The sequence below is a fragment of the Micromys minutus genome, assembly GCF_963924665.1.
Source record: "Micromys minutus genome assembly, chromosome: 16".
Taxonomy (NCBI): Eukaryota; Metazoa; Chordata; class Mammalia; order Rodentia; family Muridae; genus Micromys; species Micromys minutus.
This window is the reverse complement of record NC_137985.1, coordinates 17,991,332-18,014,012: the sequence shown is the minus strand read 5'-3', so window position 1 is coordinate 18,014,012 and position 22,681 is coordinate 17,991,332. Positions and strand designations below refer to the sequence as shown.

Sequence of the window (22,681 nt, the reverse complement as noted above, 5' to 3'; positions counted from 1 at the left end):
GCCGTCATATGGGTGCTGAAATTTGAATCCAAGTCCTCTGGAAAAGCAGTGAGTGCCCTTAATCAGAGCCATTTCTCCATCCCTTTCGAAAAAAACCTTTAACCACGCTGCCCTAGAATTCAAGAGAGAGGCAAAGATAACCTGAGTTTCAGGACCCAGCTGCCTCTACCTTCCAAGTAACAGACTGTAAACGGAGCGCACTTCCCCGGCCAGAGCCAGACGGACTACGCGCATGCGCAGCTTTGGCTAGTTGTCCCCGTTTGGCGCCGCCGGCAGAAAAGACCCTGTGAGAAATCTCCCGTCGGCGCAGACAAGGCGCGCCACTTCCGGCCCAGGCTCCTAACAACGGGGGAGGCCGGTAACCAGGGAGGGGGGGATGGCGGAGCGGGCTCCAGAGCCCGGGGCGGAGGCGGAGGCGGGCGCAGGAGAAGCGGCGGCAGAGGAAGGTGCGGCAGGCAGAAAGGCGCGGGGCCGGCCGCGGCTCACCGAGTCGGACCGGGCCCGGAGGCGGCTCGAGTCCCGGAAGAAGTACGACGTGCGGCGCGTGTACCTGGGCGAGGCGCACGGCCCCTGGGTGGACCTGAGACGTCGCAGCGGCTGGAGCGACGCCAAACTCGCCGCCTACCTCATTTCGCTGGAGCGTGGCCAGCGTAGCGGCCGCCACGGGTAAGGGGGCGCGGGGCCGGGAGAAGGAGGGAGAGAAGAAGCCGGAGGGAGGGACGAGAAGATCGAGGGCCCCGCCCCCGGAGCTCGAGGCCCCGCCCCCGGGCCTTCGGGCGGGCCTTGGTCTCTGGCGTAGGCAGCCCAGACCCCTCACGCGCCTCCCCGCGGCTCTGCCTCCGACCCATTGACTACCCAATGCAAGCCTGTGCCCCACCCCTCTGCCCGCCTTCTGAAGCTCTGACTGGCCCGTCTGAGAAGTCGACCCCGCCTCCACTGGCCTGGTTTGGGGCTGCCTCTCAGGTGTAAATCTCAAAAGGTGCTGGGTACTCTAGATTTTCTGTGTATGAGTGCCTACTGCCTGCAGAGGTCAGAAAAGGGTATCCGATCGCCTGAAACCATCATTCTGAACCACCACATAGGTTGTGGGAACCAAACCCGGTCCTCTACAAGAAGGCGGTCTTAACCCAGCCACCTCTCTGTCTCAACTCTTGTCACGGCTACTTGTGTGCATCCTGAGCTCAGGGACTAAAGGCATGTGCCACGCTTGGCACGAGGGCTCTTTTAAGGTTTATTATTGTGTATTTGTATGTGTGTGATGTATGTAGGCTCACGTGAGGACGTGAGAGGACAGCTTTGCAGAGCGAGTTCTCTCCTAGCATGTGCGTTCTAGGGATCAGACTAAGATCATGAATGTTTCACCACGCCGTAGTTGTCAGAGTATTGGTAAACTGTCATGTGCTGCTTGCCCATGCTGAGAAGCCAGCCTTGAAAGTATGGGTGCCCCTCCTATTTGAGACTCAAGCATGTTTGTCTCAGTGTCCTCCAGTACCCTTTGTCTAGGGTAGGGTTGGGCCCTCTTACTCTGTGATGGGAAGAGAACAGCAGAAATGCCCAAGAGTAAAAACCATTGTGTCCTTAAGAACAGCAAGAAGGTGGAGCATTTTCAACAGAGGTTGCTCCTGTTGTCCCATAATGCAGATAGCCACAGTGGAAAGAAAAGCTGGAAGCTCAGCCGTGGAGGGAAAGCTCAGCTTGGAATTCCGGCTTGATTCCTCAGCGTTCCCAGCCAGTTGCTGCATGCTGTGAACACTGTCTGGTTTGCACAGACAGTTCCAGCCAGCCAATACTCTGTCTCAAATAAAATTCGAGCTGGAAACAGAGCTTGGAAAGGATTGGCCATAGTAAGGCTTCACTGCATATTGTGTTCTGCTTGTCTGCATGCATCTGTATGAATGATTCTTTAAGAGTTGACTCTAGACCCTCAAGAGGTTGGCTCGGTGGTTAAGAACACTTGTTGCTCTTTCAGAGGACCTGGGTTTGGTTCCAGTCACGGGCACTGTGATTCACAACTATCTGTAACTCTAGTTCCAAAGGATCTTACGCCCTCTTCTGACCTCCATGGGCACTAGGCAGGTGCAGAGATATGAATGCAAGTCAAAACTTAATACACGTAAAATAGTGAAATCATTTTTTAAAAGTTATCCAGGCATAGTGGCACATGCCTTTAATTCCAGCTCTTTAGAGGCAGATGCAAATAGAGCTCTTTGTGTTTGAGGCTAGCCTGGTATATATATTAAGTTCCAGGGTAGTCAAGGACTACAGAGAGAGACAGGGGGTCTCAAAACAAAAACAAAATACTTTGATTCGGGCTGGAGAGATGGCTCAGTGGTTAAGAGCACTGACTGATCTTCTAGAGGTCTTCCTGAGTTCAGTTCCCAGCAACCACATGGTGGCTCATAACCATCTGTAATGAGATCTGATGCCCTCCTCTGGTGTGTCTGAAAACAGCTACAGTGTGCTCATATAAATAAATAAATTCTTAAAAAAACAAAACTTTGAATCTGAGGGGCCGTAACCAGCTAGGAGCAGGGGGTATAACTCAGTGGTGGAGTGTCTAATGTGTGAAAAGCTCTGGAATGTGCATGCACACACACCTATTAATTGAGCATATCGTTCCATCAGTAGCTTGCCTATAATCCATGAAGCTCTAGATTTATTGCATATTTGTAATCCCAGCACATCAGAGGAAGGTGTTTGTTCCCAAGCCTAATGACCTTAGTTGACCCCCAGGACACATGGTAGAGGGAGAAAAGTCCTGCAAGTCATCCTCTGCCCTCATACACAGGAACTATGCCATGTCCCTTACACTATACGTAAACCAGTGTAACATACCTTTTTAAAACAGCATGCTCTTACACTGAAGCAGGCACTGGGAAGCCAGGAAGGAGGAGCTTGCAGCCACCCTCCTGCTCTTGCTCTTGAGTGCTGGGGTTATAGGCATGAGCACCACATAGGGTTTGTGTGGTTCAGAAGGAAACCTGGGCTTTGTGCATGCTAGCTATGTGCTCCAGTATTTTCTTCATATTACTTTTATTTATTTTGCTCTTTTGAAACAGGGCTTTTCTATATAACCTAAGCCGGCCTTTTCTTGATATAGTCCTGACAGGTTTCATGATTTCCCCCACCTCTGCCTCCTGAGTGCTGGGGAGACATGCATACACCACCACTCCTGACTATCATTTCTAATTGTTGTTGGAATCTGTAGATACAGAGGCTGACTCTGCATCCAGGGTATGTGCCCCAGAGGGTAGGGATCATGGTGCCCTCTCATCATTCCTCCCACTGTGCCACATCCCATCTACCTGGGACCTTCTGAGTACCAGTGTTCTCTGAGCTAAGTAATGGTGGAGACCTCCATTCAGGGGTGCTGGCAGGAGCAATTGCCCAAGCCAAAGACTGCTGGGAACAGAGCAGGACAACAGATATTGAGGTGGCATCCCAGAGCAGATAAGCTGCTGTCATTTCCTACCAGGCCAAGACTTGGGCCCACTGGCCCCTTGTTCAACCTCACCACCTCTCTGTGTTACAGGAAGCCTTGGGAGCAAGTCCCCAAAAAGCCAAAGCGGAAGAAAAGTAAGTGGAGCCCAGCATGGGGAGGGCGGGAGCATGCAGAGCATAGCCTGGTAGTGGCCAGTCGCCATCCCTGTCCCTTCGCCACACTGTCAGAAGGGGATGCCAGTCCCTACCCTGCCCACTCGAGGCAGTGTGGCATAAATCTAAAAAACCCACGCAGTATGACCTCAGTGCCTGGCCAAGTCCTTGTGTTTTGGGTCCCCATCCTGCCTATCAGGGTGGTCTGAGAACCACCTGGTGGCAGTGAGCCCTGCTGTGCCTCTTTTTTGATGCAAAGGTCTCATGTAGCTTCACTGGCCCCAAACTCATCCTATGTCAGAGGCTTGCCTGTGTCCCACAATACTAGGCTGATAGGTGTGTTCCAGCACAGCTCACATGGTGCTGATGAAACCCAGAACTTTGTGCACACTAAGTAGAAGCTCTGTGGCTAAGCTATATCCCCAGATCCCCAGCTTAGAAAGTTGTTTTCAAAGGCACTTATCCTTTTGTTTGTGTGTGTTACACACATGTGTGTGTACATCATAAGTGTGGGAATCAGAGAACAACTGTGGAAGTTGGCCCTTGCTTTCTACCACATAGGCTCTGAGCATCTATGCTGGGTGGGCCAAGATTGATAGCAAGCACCTTTACTTGATCAGCCATCTTGATTGCCTACTTTTTTTCTTGCTGGTTTTGTCTTGTAACCCAGACTGGCCTCAAAACTCAAAACTGCCTTGTCTCAGGATTACAGGCATGCCTAAACATTCCCATTCCCAGCTTTGGCACGAGTGAGCTGTGATCTTTCCTGTGCAGCTCGAGGGTTGGGTAGTGCCAGGCTGGCAGTGAAGCAGCTGTTCAAGTCCATGTCACAGACGTGGTGCTCACTCCTGCAGCCCAAAACCCCCTTTTGGCCTTCTCTCTCTTCCAGCCCTACAGGTGGAGGACAGTCAGTCCCACCTCATCATACTATCCTAGGCCTTCATGGCTTCTTTGTGCCCTCCTGGCTTCTTGACAGTCCCCAGATGTAGAATTCTGCTTTGCCCCTGGCCACTCACTTAGAGCTGCCTAGCCCGATTGTGGCAAAGCCAAGATCTAAATGCAGGCAGTCTGGTTCTGCCATGCCCTCTCTCCAGCACTCTCACCATGCTTGGGAGCTCTTGCCCTCACCAGCCCCAAGGAAGCAAAACTGATCTGTTTCTTCCCATGTGGGGTTGTTACTCTACTGGGGATGACAGACAAGAGGCTCCAAGTAGACGCACAGGTAGCCTCTTTGTGGTGTTATAAACAAACTAAAGTTGGCTAGACTGACTCTGGGAAGGGTGGCTCTGAGAAGAGTGTACAGGTGGGGAGATTTCTGAATGAAGACACAGATGAGGAACCTGGAGGAACAGCATAGCTTGTGTGAAGGCTGGGGCAGGATCATATCTAGCTCATTTAAAGGACAGTAGGAGGTAGTGTGACTAGGGAGACGGAAGGGAGGGCGTGATACCTGGCAGTGCCATGACCTTGCTAACCACCTTGGCACTTGCTTCTTTCTCTCTACCCTTTTGAGGTGGTAGCCACTGAATTTTGAGCTGAAAAAGGACAAGTTCTGTTCTCCTGACACCCTCTTGTGGCTGTAGATGGCAGTAGAAAGGCATCAGGGAGACCTTCCAGGATGGTGTGGGATAAAGATTTTGGTTCTTTTTGTTTTTCAAGACAGAGTTTCTTTGTGTAGTCTAGGCTGTCCTGGAACTAGTTCTGTAGATCAGACTGGCCTCGAACTTACAGAGATCTGCCTATCTTTGCACCTAGTGCTGAAATTAAACGTGAGTACTACCCTGCCCAGCAGTGGCAGGATAAAGATTTTTATTTAGAAGCAGCTGAGTATGGTAGTGCATGACTTCAATCCCAAAAGAAACCGATAAAAGCTGAGCAGCGCACACCTTTAATTCAGCACTGGTGTGACTGAAACAGGCAGATTTCTGTGAGTTCAAAGCTATCTTGAACTACATAATAAGGCTCTATTAAAAAAAAAAAAGGAATAGCCAACAATTTTTGTGCCCTTGCCTGTGCCAGGCTCCATTAGCCGTATGACTTCACTCAGCCAAGGACAGTGTCTGGCTGTCTCCAGATCCTAGTTGTCTCTAGGTTGTATCACCTCCCCAAACCTCAGTTTCCTCTTCTATAGTGGAGTGGGATTCAAGAGGCTATCTCAAACAGGGAATTGTTGGCTCCAGGGGAGTGCAATGCTGCATTGTTTGTCCTTACATCTACCTGGGGCCCCTGTGTCCACAGGGCGGCGGCGCAATGTGAACTGTCTGAAGAACGTGGTAATCTGGTATGAGGACCACAAACACCGCTGCCCGTATGAGCCGCACCTGGCTGAGCTTGACCCTACCTTTGGCCTTTACACAACGGCCGTGTGGCAGTGTGAAGCTGGACACCGATACTTCCAGGACCTACACTCCCCGCTCAAGCCCCTCAGTGACTCAGAGCCTGACAGTGACAAAGGTGGGTTGTTGCAGTAAATAGTAAAAGGTTCTGTTGTTACCATCTCCGTGGTCTCACTCCTTGGGATCTGCCCTAGTGCGGAGTCAGGCACCCAGATGCTATCACAAGAGCCACAAGCCACCTGCTCCACTCAGTTCACTTCCTAAGTGGTTTATTTCACCCGCCCATCTCAGCCATCGCTTATACACATTCGCCCTCTCTCAGCTATCTCTCTTTTAGTCTGGAACTTTTGCTACCATTTCCTGCGCAGAGCTGCAGGCCACCCTGGCTGCTCCTCTACCAGCCGAGAACTTAGCTAACATTCTCCACAGCCTGGTAAAAAACATGACTCCACAACCATTAACTTATGAAACAGGTTTATATGTAAAATTCACAATCCACAAACCCTCTACACAATAAGCTTACAAAGATATAAACTGCCCATCCAGAAAAGATAACGTAATCCATAGGAACCCTTAGAAATAATCATAACAACCACATCAAGCTAGAGATGCTCTGAGAGAAACATGCACAGCGGCTTCCATGTCGCCTCTGTCAGTCTCTGCCTCCTGCTTCCTCTTCCCCTCCACTGCCTCTTTGCCCGCCTACCTCTACTGTTCAATCATGTATCACCTAAACATAAACCTACAGTGGGTGTGCAGGGCAAGAGTGCTGGGGGGGGAGTAGCAGGCATGTCCTCTGACACTCACTTAGCATGTTCTAGGAGGGGCTCTATCACTTGGTCACGAATCCTCAGCCCCCAACCCCCTTTTCAGCCCTCAATTTTTTCCCCCATTTTTATTTTATGGTGTTGTTTGCATATGTCTGTATCACAGTGCTTTTGGAGCCAGAAGAACTGTTGTATTCCTTGGGAATTGGAGTTACAGATGGTTGTGAGTCACCATGTGGTTGCTGGGAACTAACCTCTGGTCCTCTGGAAGAGCAGTCAATGCTCTTAACCTCTGAGTCATCTCTCCAGCCCCTTTTAATTTAGCCTTTTTACTTTTAAGGTAAGGTCTCACTAAGTCACCCAAGCTGCCCTCTAGTTCAAGTGAACCTCAAGTTTGAACTTGAAATCCTCCTGCCTCAGCATTCCAAGCAGCTAGGATTACAGGCCTGGGCTGAACTCAAGCTTCTTTCCTGTTCTTGATCTTCTGTTTCACACTGTTGTCCCTTTCTCCTTACCACCCCCTTCCTCGTAAGTCTGTCACACTTTTTATCCCCTCCTTTTTTCTGTGCCTCACAAGTCACACTAAGCTAGCTGTCCACTGAAGCTGAGAGGGACTCTCAGGAAGGCCCAGGTAATCCTGGTGTGGTCAGTGAGGATGCTGCATGCTACCTCAGGACTTGGTATGACTAACGGCCTATAGGGCCAGTTGCCAAGTGCTATAGCAGGCCTGAGGGTGGAGCTAGTCAGGGCTAAGTCTATGCTGGCAGGCACCACCAAGCAGGTGGCATCCCAGCTGGCTGAGGAGATGCTGTGGTGAGAAATACTCCTGATGGGCCCACACCCACAGCCACCCTGCTGGGCCTTGGCCAGTCTCCAGAGGGCAGGTGTCCTGTGCTTTTTAGTTAGCACCCTGCCCTCCTCAGCCTGCCACTCCTCCTCAGTGTGTCCCACTGGAGGCCCTGTAATGGGCCATCTGACTCCTCCCCATAACTCTGTCATCTGTCCTGCCATACAGCTCTTGAGGAAGCCCAGGAGGATTGGGACTGCTCTATCACCCAGACCAACACTGACCTCAGTAATTGGGCTTTTGGGAATGAGCTCTGTGATCCATTAGCCATGACTGCCCAGGCAAGGAGTAAGGAAGTGTCTGTTTGCTCCTATCCTGGCCTCTTCCCCAAGCACCTCTCTTTACCTTGCTCCATGCCTGTAGTGGCAATGCTAGAGTCAGCCAGGAACCTTCTACTGGAGCTGTGAATGAATTCCAGAAGCACACACATGTTTTCTTGGTTGGTGTTTGGGACATAACCCAGAACCTTACACTGCTGGGCAGGCATTCAACCCTTTAGCTTTTTGAAGGCTGGATATGAGGCACCAAGTTGTCCATGGTGGCTTTGGACTAGTGATCTTTCTGCCTCAGTCTTTTTTTTTATTATTGATTAATTTATTTACTATATATATGTACACTGTAGCTGTCTTCAGACACACCAGAAGAGGGCATCAGATCCCATTACAGATGGTTGTGAGCCATCAATGAGGTTGCTGGGATTTGAACTCAGGACCTCTGGGAGAGCAGTCAGTGCTCTCACCACTGAGCAATCTTTACAGCCCTGCCTCAGTCTTTTGAGTAGCTAGGGTTTCAGATTGGCGCCCCCAGGCCTATTGTGATCACATATCCTTAAGGGAATTGCTGGGACTGAGAAGTTACTGGTGTCCGGAAGACCTGTTCCTCTTCCCAGCCACTCTGTGATGCATGAATCAGGTGGTATATCCATGCCTACCTGAGTCGGTTTGTCACTACCATGAGTGCCCGAGACAGTCCACTTAGGAAGAGAAGGCTTGTCTAGGTTTCAGAGGCCCTGATGCTCAGGGATAGCAGCAGTGGGAGTGCCACTCACAACAGCCTCCACCATAAAAAGCTAGAGCAGGCAGAGGTACCACAGTTTCCTTCAGGCCACACCTGTGACCCAAGTCCTCAGGATCAGCCTGCCTATTAAAGGCTCCACTGTCTTTTAATGGTGCCATTTTGGGGACTGTGTCTTTAAAACGGGAGCCTTTGGTGAACATCTAGCCAAACCATAGCCATACCCCAAAGGCTACTAAGAAGCAAAACAAAACCAAACAAACAAAAACAGAATCCCAGGACCCTGTCTACCCTTTAGGTCTCTTTTCTCAGTAAATAGCTCCGGTGTCAGGCCAGCCGCAGAATGATTCTGGGGCCCAGAGTGGTGCTGAGGAGGCAGGACATGCTCACAACTACAAGTAGGTACCAACCCAGGCTCAGGAGCCACAGAACTCGGTAGCAGACAGCATGCCCCAGTTGTTATGGGTGTAATCAAAGTCCCCGTGTCACTTGTGGCTCTCATCCATCAGGCTCTTTGTGGATTTTACTATATTAGTAGCAAATACCTGGCTATCAAGTCAGAGGCCCTTTGGCTTACTGTTGGCCTCCTGGGAATGGGAGGGGTGTGTGTGTGTGTGTGTGTGTGTGTGTGTGTGTGTGTGTGTGTGTGGCCAAGGAGGCTAGAGGTTTCAGATTCCCCAGATCTAATGTTTTAGGTTGTGAGCTTCTGACACAGGTGTTGTGGCTGAATTCAGAACCTCTGAGATAACAGTACGTGCTCTTATCTACTGAACCATCTCTCTGGCCCCTTTCAGCATTTCTGTTCTAGAACAGAAGCAGGCAGTAAGCAAAATAATCAGTACAGCATCAAATACACAGGGAGAGGGGCTGTTTGAGAAGGTGATCAGAGTGCCTCCCTGGGAAACTCAGTGAACTGACCGTCAGCCCTAACCAGTGCTAGGTTCTGGCAGCTGGGATTGCAGGCCAGAGCTTGTCTAATGTCCCTGGAGTGAGAGACCTAGAGAGGACATGAAGACAGGAGGCAGGAAGATAATTTGGGACATGTAGCATGGTCTGCAGAGGTACACTGAGTGCCTTCAGGACACTTACAGAAAGAAAACCTGGCCCCAAAGTGGCACACATTAGGGCTCTCTTACTTTGTGTTTTAGTTTTGGTTTTTCAAGACAGAGTTTCTCTGTGTAGCCCCTAGTTGTCCAGGAACTAACTCTGTAAACCAGGCTGGCCTTGAACTGAGAGGTTTGCCCACCTCTGCCTCTCGAGTGCTAAAATCAAAGGTGTGCATCTCCACACTCAGCAGTTTTATACTTTTTAAGACATTATGTGTGTGAGTGTAGGTCTGTGGTTAAGCATGTCACAGCATGTATGTCAAGGGTCAGAGGACAACTTGCAGGGGTCACTTCTCTCATTGCACCATGTGATTCTCTTGGATGGAACTAAGCGTGTCATTTACTCTTTGAGCCATCCCCTAGCTCCATCACAGTTCTTACTACTCATGATGCTCTTGTTTTTCACAAACCTAGCAACCCTAACATACGTGTTCCCAGTACCTGTGGGCTCAGGCCCTTTTTATCCTGACTCTAGCCTCCTCTAGATGGTAGCTTGGCCCAAGGGAAACTCTTACCTGCTGCCCTATTGGCGGGACCCAGTGCTGAGTGGTGTCTACTTGTTGCAGGATATGGGCGATGGCAGAGCAGCAGGGTGGGCAGGAAAAAGCTGGGTTTGGGAGCAGCCAGCTTGTCTCTTACAGGAAGCGATGAGCAGATTCTCAGAAGCTCGGGAACCAAGCTACCCCTGTTGCAGGAATGCTGAAGCTGTGACCAGCATCTGTAGGGATTGAGGAGAGACAGTTGGGCTGTGGGTGGATGGACTTTGGATGCAATCCCAACAGGTTTTGCTGACAGATTGGAAGTGGGTGTGAGAGAGAAAGTCAAGGAAAGCCCTGGGACGTTGGCTTGAGCCACAGGAAGGACAGAACTGCCACCCTGTGAGACAGGGCCACCTGTGAGCAGAGCAGCACAGGCTCTGGTGGAAGAACGTCTAGTGAAGAGGATCCCAGGGTTGCTAAGTGGGTTCTGAGATGGGGTAGCAGAGGGTGTGGTACCAAGAACTTAGGGCTCAATAGGGAGGCCCAGCTCCTCATGGATGCAGAATTAGCGGCATGGCTGTGTTGGTAAGGTGCTTGCTGGGCAAGCATGAGAACATGATTACAGTTCCAGCACTTAATCCAGAGAGCCACTCCTGTAACCCTAGCAGTGGGAAGATGGACACAGGAGACTCCCTGGAGCTCACTGACCAGCCAGACTAATAACCAAAATGGTGAGCTCCAGATTGAAAGAGAGACTCTACAAAAATAAGTTGGAACTAGACATGGTGTCAGTTATCTTTAATGTGGCACTGAAGAGGCAGAAGCAGGGGAATCTGTGAGTTCAAGGCCATCTTGGTTTACATAGTAAGTTCTGGGCCAGCCAGGACTACATACTGAAACCCTGATTCAAAAATAAACTAAAAGTAAGTGAATAAGGTAGGGAGAGAGTGATTGAGGAAGGTACCCAAAATTGTTTCTCACCTCCTTATGTATCTGTACATACATGCATACAAATAAGGTACATAAACACACATGTGCAAAAGCCCAGAGGTTCCAGATGTGTGCTTCTGTCTTCATCAGATTCAGCCATCCGAGAACCGGCTCTAGGGAAAGAGCAGCATGCACGTCCTCAGTCCATACACAGTACAGTGTGGGCCTCTTTTCTTAGTAGTTCTGTTTTCTTTCTGGTTTCTTGAGATGCTTAATCCTTACTTTATTTTGTTTGCTTTTATTTGCTTCTAAAACAATACGGTATTGAAAAAGTAATTTGTATTGTATCAGGCATTATAAATGATTTAAGGCAAATGGGGGAAGTGTATATAAGTTCTATGAAGGTTTAAAATTACTTCAGAACAGCTGGGGCTACCTAGAAAAATCTTGTCTAAAGAAAAATTTGTGTGTATGTGTGTGTGTGTGTGTGTGTGTGTGTGTGTGTGACTGTATATACCACATGGGTGTCCCATAAAAGTCAAAAGAATGTCTCAGATCCCCTGGAACTGGAGTTACGGGCAATTATGAGCTGCCATGTGGGTGTTGGGAACCACACTCTGGTCCTCTGCAAGAGCAGCTGGTGCTCTTAACCACTGAGCCGTCTCTTCAGCTCAGAACTGATCTTCTAAGACTTGAAGTTCTAGAACCAATCTCCTCTGAACAAACTTCTAAAATCCTTAGAATTTCATGAATGTAGGAGTTTTTGTTTTGTTTTGGTTTTTTTTGTAAACTAGTTACTCAATGAATAGTTTCTTGATTTATTTTTACTTTATCAGTTTGTGTGTGTGTGTGTGTGTTTATATTGTGTGTACATGCATTTGTGTGTTTCTATATGTGTGTGTTTGTATGTGTCTGTTTGTATGTGAGTGCATGTATATGTGCATGCATGTATGTATGTATGCATGTGTTTGTCTCTGTATGTGTGTGTGTGTGTGTTTGTGTATATGTGTGTGCCCATGCATGTATATATGTGAGAGAGAAGGAAGGTGAAGAGGGTATCACAGGACACCAGATCTCCTAGAACTGACTCCTAGAGGAGTCAGTTGCTGTTGTGAGCTCCCTGGGAATGGAGCTCTGGAGGAGCAGAAGTGCTCTTGAACCCTAAACTGGGCCATCCCTGCAGCCAGTAGCAGTGTATCCTGTGCTTCATGAGGAGCCACTTTAACAAGGAGCATTTTGGAATACCCTGAGTCTATGCTAGTTAGCTGACTCTGGGCCAGTCACCTACATAGCTCCTGGATGGGGGCTAATCACCACAAGACCAAACACAGTATCTAGGGAAAGTGTACGTCTAACATTCACCCATCAGGGAGAAGGCTCAGTCAATAACATGCTTGCTATACAAGCATGACAACATGAGTCTGGGTCCCTAGCACCTACAGTGAGATAGCTCAGTGCATAAAGGTGACCTGAGTTTTGTCCTTAAGACCTACATGATGGCAGGAAAGAGCCAAATCCTACAAGTTTTCCTCTGACCTCACACATACACACCATAGTGGACCCTACATGCAAATAAATAAATTTGAGAAATAAAAACAATAAGGGAGAAAGATTAACGAATACAGATGCCGACCTCTAGCCTCTACAGACCAGCCTCTTGATCAGTGAGCAGGTAGCTCTCTTGTGTGGCACTTGGTGGTGCTGAGACTGAGGCTTTCTCGGAAAGGTGCCGGAGCTGGAGTCTGTCATTAAGAACTAGGCTTGTGACTCCATTGTTGTTCTCTTCTGGCCATTAATAAGTTATACCTTCATAATTAAGCTATGAGCAGAAGCAGACTGAAGGGAGAACTTTCTAGAGTTCCATGAATCATCATCCCAACAAGTCATGACACCAGAAGTGGCATCATGGAAATTTCCAACTGGTCCTTAGACAGACAGACACAGAGAAGCCCAGAACTTTCCACAGGCATCAGAAGTGGAAAGAGCCTGTGACAGAGCCCTTGATTTACTGGATGTAGAGGCTCACTCCAGGCAGATTTTTTCCTGAGTCCTCTAGAACTAATTGAAATGACAATATGTGACATGAACCTAAGGAGAGTCAGAGAGGGCTGACGCTCAGTGTGCTGGTGAGTGCTTTTGATCCCAGCACTTGGGAAGCAGAGGCGGGTGCATCTCTGTGTTTGAGGCCACCCTGGTGTACACATGAATTTCAGGGCAGCAAGGGATACATAGCGAATCCGTCTCAAAACAAGAATAAAACAAGCCAGAGAGGCCAGGAATGAGCAATGTGAGGGCATAGCAAAGAGAGTTTGTGGTGATTACGTACAGCCAGCCAAATTAGGTGGTATAGGGACCTAGATGGGCCACTGGCTTTGGCCCTGAAAGTCACAGTACTTAGTTTCTGGTGGCACATAGATTCCAGCTCCAGAACGCCCCCATGTGTTCACATGAGTAGGGGTGGAGACACATGGATAACCTTGAATGTCATCCTCAAAAATGGCATGTACCTCTTTTGAGACGGGCTCCTCCCTGGACTGGAGCTCATCCGTGTTTGTTGAAACTCACACATGTCTACTACTAAGCATGACCTGACATTTTTAAATTGTTTTACATGTTACTAGTATGTGTGTAGTGTGTATTAGCATGTGTATGGGGGTGCCCTAGGAGGCATGCACTCCACAGAGCACATGTGGAGGTCAAAGGACAACTTTGTGGAGTTGATTCTTCTCTTTTCATATACAAGTCGTGTTAGTTACTTTTTCTTTTTCTTGATGTTTTGTTTTTTTCAAGACAAGATTTTTCTCTTTAGCCCTGGTTGTCTCTGGAACTCTTTGTAGAACAGGCTAGCCTCAAACTCAGAGAGATCCGTTTTCCTCGGTCTCCCGAGTACGGGAATTAAAGGTGTGTGCTACCAGCCCCGATTTTCTGTTGATAATACACCGTGACCAAAAGAGACTTTAAGGAAGAAAGAGTTGACTCTGACTTACGGCTGCAGAAAGGTTAGGGGTCCATCTGGTGGGAAAGCATGGCAGCAGGCAGCAGGCCTGGCAGCCAGAGCATGAAGCAGAGAGCTTGTATCTCCACATACCAACACAAGCAGAGAGCAGATTGAAAACAAATGAGGCTGTGTAACCTCAAATCCTGCCCCTACTGATACACTTCCTTCAGCAAGGCTGTACAACTTAAACTTGTCCAAACAGTGACACCAACTGGGGACCAAGTGTTCAAATGCCTGAACCTATGGGAACATTTACCACTCAGATCACCACATCTGGGTTCCAGGAACCAAACTCAGGTAGCAAGACTTGCTTGGCAAACACCCTTAGCCATCTTACCAGTTGGCACACAGAAATTTAAACATTTATTTTTATTTTATTAGTGTTGTTTAGTCTGCATGTATGTGTGCAGTACTCATAGAGGCTAGGAAGGGGTGTCAAATCCCCTTCAAGTAGAGTTATAGACTAGACTAAGCCACCATATGAAGGCTGGGAACCGAACCCTGGTCATCTCAAAGAGTAGTACATGCTCCTAAGCAGTGAGCAGTCTTTCCCATCCCTGTGCATGGCATCTTAACATGGGTTCGTGGGATGGAGCTCAGGTCCTTGTATTTATAAAGCAAACACTTTAATGAACCACCTCCCTAGCTCGTTTCTGTCTCCTTTCTTCTCTCTGCAGTGGGCAATGGCCTGGTGGCTGGCAGCTCTGACTCATCCAGCTCTAGCTCCAGCTCTGATTCGGAAGAGCCTCCTGAGACCCAGCCAGCCAAAGCCTCAGCTGCTGCTGCAGCGGTCACCCCCACCAGCCCCACGGGCAGCAGTGGGCTTATCACTCAGGAAGGAGTTCATATCCCCTTTGACGTCCACCACGTGGATAGCCTGGCTGAGCAGGGCGCCCCTCTGTGCCAAAATCCTGCAGGCAGTGGGCCTGAGGCCCTGGAGACGGTGGTGTGTGTGCCAGTTCCCATGCAAGTGGGCACTGGCCCTGGCACCCTCTTTGAGAACATGCCCCAGGAGGCACTGGGTGAGGTAGTGGCCAGCTGCCCAGTGTCAGGCATGGTGCCTGGCTCCCAGGTGATCATCATTGCTGGTCCTGGCTATGACACCCTCACAGCTGAGGGCATCCACCTCAATGTAGCTGCTGGCAGTGGCACACCCAGCAGCAGCCTGGGTGAGGAGGTGTCCTGTGCCATGATGGAGGGTGTGGCAGCCTACACACAGACGGAGCCCGAGGGCACGCAGCACAGCACCATGGACACCACCTCCATGACCAGCATTGAGACCAAGAAAGGTCTGGGGGTGCCACTGTGGCCTCTGGCAGGGGTTGGGAAGGGTGGCAGAAGGGAAGGAGTAGCCCTCGAAGTGAGCTCCTTGACAGCCTTATCCCCACAGACACCACCCCGTGTCACCCCGTAGAGAAGGAGGACCTGTATATGCTCAAGGAGGAGAAAGAGGATTCAGTGGCCCCAGAGCTGGCAGAGCTGGCAGCCACGGTGCCTGAGAACACAGAGGCAGAAGCGGAAGTGGATGGAGAGGAATTGGACAGCAGTGAAATGTCAGCCATCATCTACGAGATTCCCAAGGAGCCCGAGAAGTGGGTGCAAGGGTGGATGGGTGGGACCAAGGGCAAGGGACAGCTGCGGGCTTATGGCCCACTGGGGAGTGGCATCCTGATGCCACAGGCCCCTTCTCTCCAGGAGACGACGGAGCAAGCGGTCACGGGTTATGGATGCTGATGGCCTGCTAGAGATGTTCCACTGTCCGTACGAGGGCTGCAGCCAGGTGTATGTGGCTCTCAGCAGCTTCCAGGTGAGGCCACCCCCCAGGCAGGCCTGCTGTTGGGTCCAGCTAATCTGGGCCATGTGGTTGCATAGAGGGCTCTACCAGATGTAAGTGGTGCAGGTCCTGCCTCCATGAGCCCATTTTGTCAGAGCTGGCCTTGCTTAACTTCTGACTTCCTCAACCCTATCTCTGCAGACACATGTATAGCCAACCTGGTCTGACCAGCACCTCCCAGGCCATGCTCTTGGTCTTGCACAGGAAAACTGTCTTGGTCCCAGGCATTAGCCATGCACGGGAACCCCAGATCCTTAAACAATTAGAGCTTTCCCCATAGCTTACCTTCTGTACTGTGGATAGTATATCCTAGGGACAGAGTGGGCTTTCCTCATCTCTCACAGAAGGCAGCACCAGTAAGCCCATGGGCTTGCTGAGCATGTTGGCTGTTCTCATGGGTTAGAGAATGAAAGAAAAAGAAAAAGAAAAAAAGCTCAAATCCCCCAGCAGCAGTGCAGCACTTGAGAGGCATCAGCCAACCATTGTGCCCTGGAGCCTTGGTTTCCTTGTGTGCATATTGGGCTAGCAGCAGGAGCCTACCAAGGTTAACAGGAAACGCTGATCTTTGACACCGATGCTCCTGTCCAAACTGGACACTAGGATGCCTCTTCTACTTTCCAGTCTAGGCTGGCTATGGCTTATGTCCTGGCTACTTGCATGTCTCCCCTCTTTAATAGCCCCCCAGGTGGTCCCATGGCACCCACTCCTGCCCCTCTCACCCCTAGAACCACGTCAACCTTGTGCACCGAAAAGGGAAGACCAAAGTGTGCCCTCACCCTGGCTGTGGCAAGAAGTTTTATTTATCCAACCATCTGCGACGCCACATGATCATCCATTCAGGTCAGGCCCTGCCAGCTAGGACCCATAGGCCAGGTGTAGTTCACATGTGTAAATTCCAGTGTTCAGGAAGCCTGAGCTGTACTATGAAATCCCACATTCATATCTGTACCTGGCACTGGTTTTCATGTGCAGTCGTCCTGAATCCCGACACAGGTCATATGCGAGCTCATTTTAGCTTAGCAGTTGACACCTTGTGTCAGAAGCCCTCTTCCTACCTGCTGTCACTCCAGCGGATGTTGGCTCTCAGGGTTGTGGGGAGGGGGTGGGGGGGCTTGATTCTTGTAGCCACCTCTGTTGGGCAGGGTCCTGAGGCCTCTGCCACCTGCAGGCGTCCGAGAGTTCACCTGTGAGACCTGCGGCAAGTCTTTCAAGAGGAAGAACCATCTGGAGGTGCACAGGCGCACGCACACTGGGGAGACGCCTCTGCAGTGAGTGTCCGGGCGCGCGCTCGGGAGGGAGGTGACCTTAGCGGGTTTGCAGGGGAGGCTCAGCCCGTGGTGACCTGCCCTTGAGCCCCTCTCCTGCCATGCAGGTGCGAGATTTGCGGGTACCAGTGCCGGCAGCGTGCTTCGCTCAATTGGCACATGAAGAAGCACACAGCGGAGGTGCAGTACAACTTCACCTGCGATCGCTGCGGGAAGCGCTTCGAGAAGCTGGACAGTGTCAAGTTCCACACGCTCAAAAGCCACCCGGACCACAAACCTACCTGACTGCCCGTGCCCTTGGACCTCACCCTCTATTTATTTGTACTCTTGGACATTATGTCCAGACCTGTCAGAGCCCTAGACAGCCATTGGGGCTGCCCCAACCGCAGGCCGGAAGGAGGCATTCCCGCTCTTCCCTGGGCAGGTGCCCCACCCTGCCCGTCACGTCCTCCCCATGGATCTGGCACATGGGACTGCACTGCTGAACTTGGCAAGAGCAGAACGCAGAATGAGATTAAAGTGAAAAAGGAATTGCCCTTCCCGTAAGCCTGGATAATTGTGGGCACTGGGCACACCTCTCTGTGACCAATTAACCTGCTCCCTCCCTGACCCAGTCTAGGTTGAGGGTGGCTGCCTTTGGATAACACCGGACCTTTCCTGTCAGCTTCTGTTCCCACAGGGTGGGGGTGGAGAACTAGAATCCTGATACCCACACCTCCCATCCCTCACAGAATGTTTATTCTTGGCCCAGAGAACTGTGTTGAACAAACATTTGGAAACTTCAATGTAGACAAGCATCAGGCAAAAAATGGAGTGATGGGTTGGGTTGGGAAGGGAGGGGGCTTCCCTGAGGAGGTGGCTTTCGTTCTCGAGCCACCAGAATATCAGAGTCCATCCCTGTATAGGAGGGCTCAGTGTGTTCCTGGAACAGGACACCGTGGGATAACAACTGCCTTGGACCCACTGCGGACTGGGGGACTTATGAAGAAGTAGGTGCCACCACCAGGTGGTGCGCGTGCCGTTTGTCTATTCTGGATGGTTGCTGCCACGTGACCCAAGGGACAGCCGCGAGCTCTGGCACGTGCCCTTGGGAGCCCTGCGGTGCCACGCGCAAATTGGTCCCGATAGAGTGGCAACAAGACCCAGTTCCCATTTGGAACTCGAGTACATAAGCCTGGTGTAGAATTAACCGGCTGGTCTAAGTTCTCCAAGAGCCCGTTCTCTTAGGCAAGGGGAGCAGGCAGTTTCCATGGGAACCGCGGTGGGGCCTTTGCCCCAGGAGTAACCTGGCAGCAGAAACTGAATGCCAACCAAGAAGAATGCGGGAGCAGGGTAGGGGTGAGCTATCGTTCGGGGCAGGTCCTACTTCAGCAACTGAGTTGCCCTAAAAACGCCAGAGGAGCCACTCGGGAACCCGCTTCGCCATCGCCCCTACTGTGTGGGTCACTGTGATTAGCCCGCCCTCTCCAGCGCATACGCCCTCTCATTGGCTCGATCTCTCCGGAGCTTCTTGCAATTGGGTCTCTCGAGAGCCATTTCTGATTGGTTAAATCAAGCTGATTCGCACTCTGGACAATCTGGATCCTGAAGGGGCGTCCAAGAATAAGAATAGGGCCGTTGAGACAGCTCAAGGCGTCTCCCCACCAAAATTGATTACCTGAGTTCGATTCCTGGGCGCCACGTGGTGGAAGAGGAGACCAAAATCCTGAAATTTGTCCTCTGACCTACACATATATACCATGCCAAGTGCGTGCGCACACACACATTATTTTAAAAAAACAAAAACAAACAACAACAACAACAACAAAAAAAAAACCAGGATGAGTTTAGGCTAGGTATTGTGACTCTGGTTAGAAGATCTGGCTGCTTCTCGTCAGACCGCTGTCTGTGGTGCTGAAGCCTTGCGCGAGCCCCCATCCCACGCCAGCATATGTTGTAAACATTAAAGGAGGTGTTGCCACTCCAATCTTCCCAGAACAACCAATCACGCGCCCAGAAAGCCAAACATTAGTCAGTAGACTCCCAACTTGCTTATCCAAGTTTGGGGACCTAGTTATGGTCTCTCAGGCTGTCTAACTCTAATGGGGAACATTTAACACAAACTTCCTCACCTTCTTCCGAGCAGGGCGGGGTCCCCCTGACAGGGAAAGTGCCAACACCCACATTCTGAACTCTAGAGTACTTGGCACACTTAAAGCCAACTCGGTGTAGTTTCCTTCCAAGGATGATAAAGTCAGACCACTGCTACGTGCTCAATGGCTTCCTCACCGCCACTTTACCTTTCTTTTTAATATTGCTGTTCTTGTTTGTTTTGTTGTTCATTTTTTCTACAAGGTCTATGTAGCTCAGGCTGGCCTGGAATTCACTATACAGCTGACACTGATCTTGAACTTCTGATTCTTTTGCCCCAGCATCCCCAGGCTTGTAGCACTGTGTGAAGTTTATGTGGTGCCAGGAATTGAACCCTGGACTTCATGCATGTTAATAACTGAATTAATCCTCAGCCTCTTTTTAAAGAAATTATTATTGTGTGTGTGTGTGTGTTTGTGTGACTGTGTGTGTGTGTGTATACCTCAGGTGTGTGTGGAAGTTAGAGGATAACTGTATGTGTGGAACTGGTTCTCTTCTTCCACCTTCACATGGGTTCCAGGGACCACACTCAAGTTGCCACCTAGCATGATGATACATATCTTTCATTCCAACACTTGGATGAGGCCTCTGAGTTGGAGGCCACCTGGTCTATCAAGAAAGTCTGTCAAGACAGCCAGTGCTGCACAGAGAAACCCTATCTCAGAAACAGAATAAAACAAAACAAAACCCCTCAGATTTCCAGGTCTTCGAGACAAGAACCTTTCCCTGCTGAGCTATCTTTCCAGCTTCCTGAAGCCTTCTGTTTTGTTTTGTTTTTTTGAGAAAGGGTTTCATGTAGCCCAGGCTGGCTTTGAACTCGTGATCATTCTATCGTCTAAAGTTGACCTTAAAAACATGTGCCATCGTTTTGACTTTTTGTTTGTTTGGGTGGCTGGTTGATTGGTTGGTTTGGGTTATTTGCTTGGTTTTTCTTTTCTTTGTTCTTTACTGTTTTAAAAGACGGGGTTTTAAAAGCACACAACAGCCTGAAGTTTGCTATGTAGCCCAGGTCAGCTTAAAGTGCTGTGTAAACCCATGACAGACTGAAGCTACCAATGACCTTCGTGGCTCACCACATCTAGTATTATTTCTATTATCATTAGAGGTCATGCGGAGACAAAAACTATTCATCTCGGATCTAGCAGCACGAGTCTGGGTCTTTGCGCCTTCTCAAGGCCCCCTTGTATGTGGATCACCGAAGGCTGTCTTTTACCCCTTCAGAGTTAGCTGCTGGACTGAAGAGGGGAATCCAAGTTGTCTGCAAAACTAAAGTAATACTCAAGAAGGATGGCGTCAAGACTGGACTCAGGGTTCGCAGACAAGAGAGAGCCAAGATCTGAGGCCTCATTCTATTCTCTTTTGGCAGGCAGAGTCCAGGCCCGCGCACACTCGCTTCCACCTGCCGCGCCGTCGGGAGCCGGGAGGAGGCGGGGACCCGCTGTCCCAGCCAATGAGCGACGCCGGCGCTGGCAGCTGCCGCTATAAAGGGCTGGGGGCGGCGGCAGTGCGACCCAGAGCGCGGAGCGCGCAGCGCGGGCCGGTGGGAGGGAGGGAGGGCGGGCGAGAGGAGAGGACCCATCACCCGGCACGGGACAGGCCCGACAGAGGGCCCGCCGCAGAAGGCAGAGCTGCCGAGATCTCTGTCGAAAAGAGCGAGTTCTTCGGGCCCCGCGGGGCCGCGCTCGGGCACCCTCCACCTCGCGCCCGCTCCCTCCATCCACCTGCCGCTGGGGGTCTGGCCGTCGAAGCGCTCATCCTCAGGCTCGGGTCAGTTCCCGGCCTTCGAGGGCGCCGCCGCCTCCATCTCCGCCTCTGCAGCGTCCGCAGTCGCAGACGCCCGGGCGGGACCCCGGCGTGAGCACCAGGCGCCCCCCTAGGAGTGCACGACCTCCGGAGCCGCCCTCGATACGGACCGCGCCCGCCGGGCACACAAGAATGGTCACTGTAGGTACTCCCTTGTCGCCGCGAGACGAGCACGGGAGGGAGGGGCGGAGGCTGGCTCCACGGAAACGCGGGGGGGGGGGGTAGGACCAGGCCTAGCTAGGCCTGGGTGGGGGGGTAGGACCGCGCCTCGGGCCTGAGAGTGGCCAGAGCCGCATCCGGAGTTCTGGAGAGGAGAGCCTGTTCCAAGAGGCTCTGGAGAGCCAGGCTGTGTACGGGGTGCCCTCGGCCACCCGGTGGTCCTTGTGGCTCCTCACTGGAAGGCTGTGGGGGAGGGGCCGAGGCGGTGGAGGATGCTTCCAGCATCCCAGGCCCAGACCCGCAGGCCACCCAGGAGGACGAGGGCTACGATCGCCTACTGTTGGTCCGGGTAACGCCACACGGCATTCTCTCTGAGCTTTTTGGAGGGGGAGGGGGATGGAGAGGCGGGGTGGCGTCGGATCGCGCTGCTCTAGGCCCCGGCCGCACCCGAGAGGCGGGCATCTTCGTCCTCGAGCCCCGTCGACCTTGCGGCAAGCGGGGAGGGGAAGAGGAGGGGGCGCCCTGAGGCCTCGCGGCCGCCGCCGTAGTCCCTTTGTCTCTCCGCGGGCCGTAGCCTCGCGCGGGGCCTTGGGGCTGCGGGGGGGGGGAGTGCGGGAGGGGGCTCCACGTTCCCGGGCCGCTGCCTCCGGATGAGGGCGTCCAGGGCTGCAGCAGCACTCCACAGAGCCTGCTGCACGCGCCCTCCCCCGGACAGGGCTCCGGGCCGCGGGGTGACCTTGAACGTGCCCGCAACTCGGGCCGCGGGGCCGGCGCGCGGATGCTTTCAGCAGCTTTGGAGCTGGTCAGCTCCCGAACTCACTGCCCCGCCCGACATGCCACGCCCTGTCGTGCCACGCCCATCCAGGCCCCGCCCCTAGGCCCCCTGGACCTGGCCTCGAGCGAGCCCTCCGACCTCCACCCAGCAGCCCGGGCGTGTCCCGGGGCGGGGCTGGCCAGTGCTCACCGCACCCTGGCTCCACCCCCGCCTCCCTGAGGGACTAGCTCCCCGCGCCGCCGAGCGTCCTTTGTCTGGTCCCCGCGCCCAGCCTACCTTTTCCGCTCTTCAGAGATCTCTTTCTGTATGTCTCTGAACACCAAGTGTTGTTCTCGGCCTATTTTTCCAGTAATGGTGTGCACAGTGGGGGTCGGGAAGCTCAGTAGTCCATCTTGGGTCTCCTCTCTGCTCGGGCACCAGGCCACCTGGCTCTCTGAAAGGACCACCTCCTCCCCATGCCTTCCCAAGGGCTCAGCTAGCTGTGTGACCTCAGGCTGTTTCCTTACCATCTCTGGGCCTCAAGGTGCTCATTCAGGTCTGAGAACAGGAGTATAGCCTCCTGGAGACTCTCAGAACCCCAGCACCTCCAAGACTTCCCTCATCTGTTGTTCTGTTTGAAAAGAATGTGCAAAAGAGAAGAGGGT

General features: G+C 51.7%; 1 protein-coding gene across 1 annotated transcript; it reads left to right on the top strand.

Annotated features, from left to right (window-relative positions):
* The first annotated feature begins 340 nt into the window (after positions 1-340).
* Positions 341-17,648, top strand: ZNF653 (zinc finger protein 653). Its single transcript, XM_080929661.1, has 9 exons — positions 341-666; positions 3,533-3,576; positions 5,833-6,048; positions 14,749-15,360; positions 15,462-15,663; positions 15,767-15,878; positions 16,631-16,745; positions 17,074-17,173; positions 17,278-17,648. Exons 1-9 carry the CDS (start codon positions 377-379, stop codon positions 17,453-17,455), a joined length of 1,869 nt encoding a protein of 622 aa, XP_080785787.1. The 5' UTR covers positions 341-376; the 3' UTR covers positions 17,456-17,648.
* Positions 17,649-22,681: the final 5,033 nt, after the last annotated feature.